This window comes from Rhizophagus irregularis, chromosome 15 (genome assembly GCF_026210795.1).
Source record: "Rhizophagus irregularis chromosome 15, complete sequence".
Taxonomy (NCBI): domain Eukaryota; kingdom Fungi; phylum Glomeromycota; class Glomeromycetes; order Glomerales; family Glomeraceae; genus Rhizophagus; species Rhizophagus irregularis.
In genome coordinates this window covers 4,461,466-4,465,157 of record NC_089443.1, presented here as the reverse complement: position 1 = coordinate 4,465,157, position 3,692 = coordinate 4,461,466, and the positions used below count along the sequence as shown (strand labels likewise).

Genomic DNA, 3,692 nt, shown 5'->3' with positions numbered 1-3,692 from the left:
ATTCAAATTGACAATTTATGTTAGATTTTAGATGTAATATTATCCAAGTGTATTAAATTTAGATTTTCTAAAGTGTTTATATTAAAAAGCAAATCCATACATTTTGACGATTTAAATTTTGAGAAAATAAATATGCAAATTGACTTACGCCAATAAATAAATTAAGCTTGTCGAAACGATAAGTAAATCTTTGCAATTTATTTGTATAAAAATGCGTCTTCAGATTTCTTGAGCGGACACGGGTAACTAGAGATCGGCAATAATTTTACTACGCATCTCTTCGGGGCTGGAATTACATAATGCCGCCTGGCATTATCAAAAAGAAACCATGAACTACCTTTATTAAATACGATGTAAAAGAATATTCATTTACGTCATCGATTCGATAAATTTGTCTTCATCTAAATCATCATTATCGATAAAGTAATTTAAAATTATATTATTAAAATTAAAAATTACATTTCATTATAGGATTAATGTTTCGGTTACAATTTATTCAAGAAAAATTAATTTTTTGAGAAATTATATTTGTAAGATATGAGGAAGAGAAATCGTGAATTTCAAATTTCGTAAATTTTTTTTTTTGTAAGTAATCCGTAATTAATATCATGATTTAGAAAAATTCATCTTCCTTCGATATTCGCGAGTTTAGCTCAGTTGGGAGAGCGTCAGACTGAAGTTAGATTCGTAATCTGAAGGCCGGGTGTTCAATCCACCCAACTCGCAATTTAAATTGAAATTTTTTTTAAGTATTTGTAATGCCGCGGACGCCCAGATTATTGTAAAATATATTATATCTAAAATTTCATGCCTAACGTTTGTTTTCTTAAATAAGGGGTTATTATGATTATTTATGATTCGATCTCACATTTGATTCTAAAGTTTTATATATTATATAAAAAAGAAATCATATCTAATATGAAATTAGGCGTTGTTATCCAAAAAAAAAATGAACAACTGATGCATTTAAAAAATCGTAATTTCCGTTCAATATTAATTAGTCAAAATGAATAAAAATTAAGTCATTATGTGTTAATCAAGTACTTCCGAAACACTCCGTGAAAATGCGGATAATGATCGGCAAAATAAAAAAACATGGAATATATAAACATAGATCAACATTATTTATAGAGCCCGATTTATGAAATTTGAGGGATAAACGAATTAATTTATTTACTTTATTTGATCAAAGGGGACATCTATTTTTACAGGTACTAAGCTTATTCTTTTAATAAAATTTTTTATTTTTATTTTTCATTCTTTAAATCAAATGCGTCTGAAATTAATGCTTAACTGTTAATATCCAGTTACAGTAAACAAATGACGATCATTTCTCTTTTTTGCCCAATAAAAACCATTGCGAAAATTTTAGATTTTTCCTTAAAGAACTAAACAACGGGTAAACAACGGGTAAATCAATTACCGAAACCGAGACAACATCTATAAAATTTATGACCAAAGACCAAATTTCCTTCCAAAAAAAAAGTAAAAAAAAAAAATGCTTAATTTATCTTCATTAGTTGGATTTTTTGTGTTAGGAGTTATAGGATGGGTCATTTATAAATTATTTATTTGGCCATTTTATGTTTCTCCTTTGGGAAAAGTTCCTGGCCCGCCACCTGATAGTATATTACTTGGGAATTTTAAATCACTTTTGACAGAAGAGGTAATGTTATTTATTAGTATTTTAATTAGTATTTTATGGACTCATGTACTATCTTTTGAATATATATATGTAGGACATACATGTTGAGTGGGTACAAAAATATGGGAATATTGTAAAATTCAATGGAGTATTTAATCGGCCAGCTATTTTTGTCGCAGATACAAAAATAATCCAAGATATGACATTAAATCATGTTTATGATTATATTAAACCTCCTAATTTTTTGGCTGATGCTATTTTAATTGCCGGGAGAGGTCTTGTACTTGCGGAAGGTGAAGAACATAAAAGACAGAGAAAAATGATGAATCCAGCTTTCACTCATAATAACATCAAAGTAATTATACTTCATTATTAGTACTAGGAGATAAAATAAATAATTAAATTAAATTAATAAAACATATTAATTTCAATCTAGGAAATGGTTCCAACATTTATTCGAGTGGCTTTTACTTTAAAAGAGTTATTAGAAGATAAATTAAATCAAGGAGAATCTAACATCAATCTTACGCCTTATATCTCAAAAGCTACTTTAGATGTCATTGGCTTAGTTGGTGAGAAAAAGATAAATTTTATCAAAAATTAAATATTTTCCAAGTATAGTTGCTGCAGTTACAACAACTTTGACATTAATAATTTATACTACATATGATTTTTACATCAAAATATTGCAACACATTCTATTCTGTATATATTTTCGCAGACGTTCCAGATATTAATGGCACTATTTCTAGACGTTTAATAATTTCAATTTATTTATTTAGGATTTAATTATGAATTTAATTCGTTAACAACTTCAAACGAATTAGCGGAAGCCTATAATTTTCTTTTTAATGGACCAAACCCTGCCTTACGCTTTGTCATCAGCATTTTATCGAATTATATCCCATTTTTTAGAGATATTCCGATATCTATGAACAAGAATTTTAAAAATGCGTGTGCAATTATTAGGCGAGTATCAAAGAAATTGATGGAAGAAAAATATAATGAAGCGAAAAATGGAGAATTGAAAAGCAACGATCTTCTATCTTTGTTAATTAATATTAATAAAACATTGCCCGTTGAAGAGAAAATGACTGATGAAGAATTACAATATCAGGTAATTAAAACCAGGAGAAAAAATTAACCGGCGGGCAGAATTACATAATTCCAAGTCAAACCATTACCAGCATTAACATTAATTCCTTACCGGTTATGTCGATCATTTTTTTAAAAATATTCATACATTATTACTTCAGATTATGACATTTCTAATAGCAGGCCATGAAACCACTAGTGCTTCGACTTTGTGGGCTTTGTATTTACTTGCACAGCATCCACATGAGCAAGACTTATTACGTGAAGAATTAGTTAAAGCTTTTCCTGATAAATCAAATTTCAACCCTACATATGATGAAATTAATTCTTTGGAGTATTTGAATTGCACAGTTAAAGAAATTTTAAGAATAAATTCTCCTGGTATAATTTATTTTTTATATTAATTATATTAATTTATTAATTTAAAATATTTATAAAATCATCTTCAGGTTATTAACTTGGTAATTTTTTATTTTAGCGTCAATAGTTGGTCGGGCTAATGTTAAAGATGTAGTTTTGGGAGAATATTTAATTCCAAAGGTATGTTTGTTATTTTATATATATATATTGCTAAAATTTTGTTATTTCAAAATAATTAATTATTTATTGTTATTATTAAAAATAGAATACTACAATAATGATGGCCATTTCAGCACTTCATAAATCACCTGAAATCTGGGGTCCAACAGCCAATGATTTTGATCCAAAAAGGTGGTTAGATCCTTCATTAACTAAAAATGTGACAAATCTAAATTATATACCTTTCCTCGCCGGTACAAGATCTTGTATAGGAAATAAATTAGCTTTAACTGAATTTAAGATATTATTAAGTATGTTAATTAGGAATTTTGTTTTTCAACCAATTGAAGGTTTTAAATTTAATAAGAGAACTATAGGTGTTAGTAAGCCTAGTCCATATCTTGGATTAATTGTTTCTAAAGTTGAAGGTTAA

General features: G+C 27.5%; 1 protein-coding gene across 1 annotated transcript; it reads left to right on the top strand.

Annotated features, from left to right (window-relative positions):
* Positions 1 to 1,498: 1,498 nt before the first annotated feature.
* On the top strand, positions 1,499 to 3,692 carry OCT59_007705 (uncharacterized protein; the record flags this gene model as incomplete). Its single annotated transcript, XM_025314963.2, has 7 exons — positions 1,499 to 1,666; positions 1,740 to 2,000; positions 2,082 to 2,217; positions 2,428 to 2,762; positions 2,902 to 3,121; positions 3,219 to 3,280; positions 3,366 to 3,692. The coding sequence occupies 7 exons, from the start codon at positions 1,499 to 1,501 to the stop codon at positions 3,690 to 3,692; spliced, it is 1,509 nt and encodes a 502-aa protein (XP_025184031.1).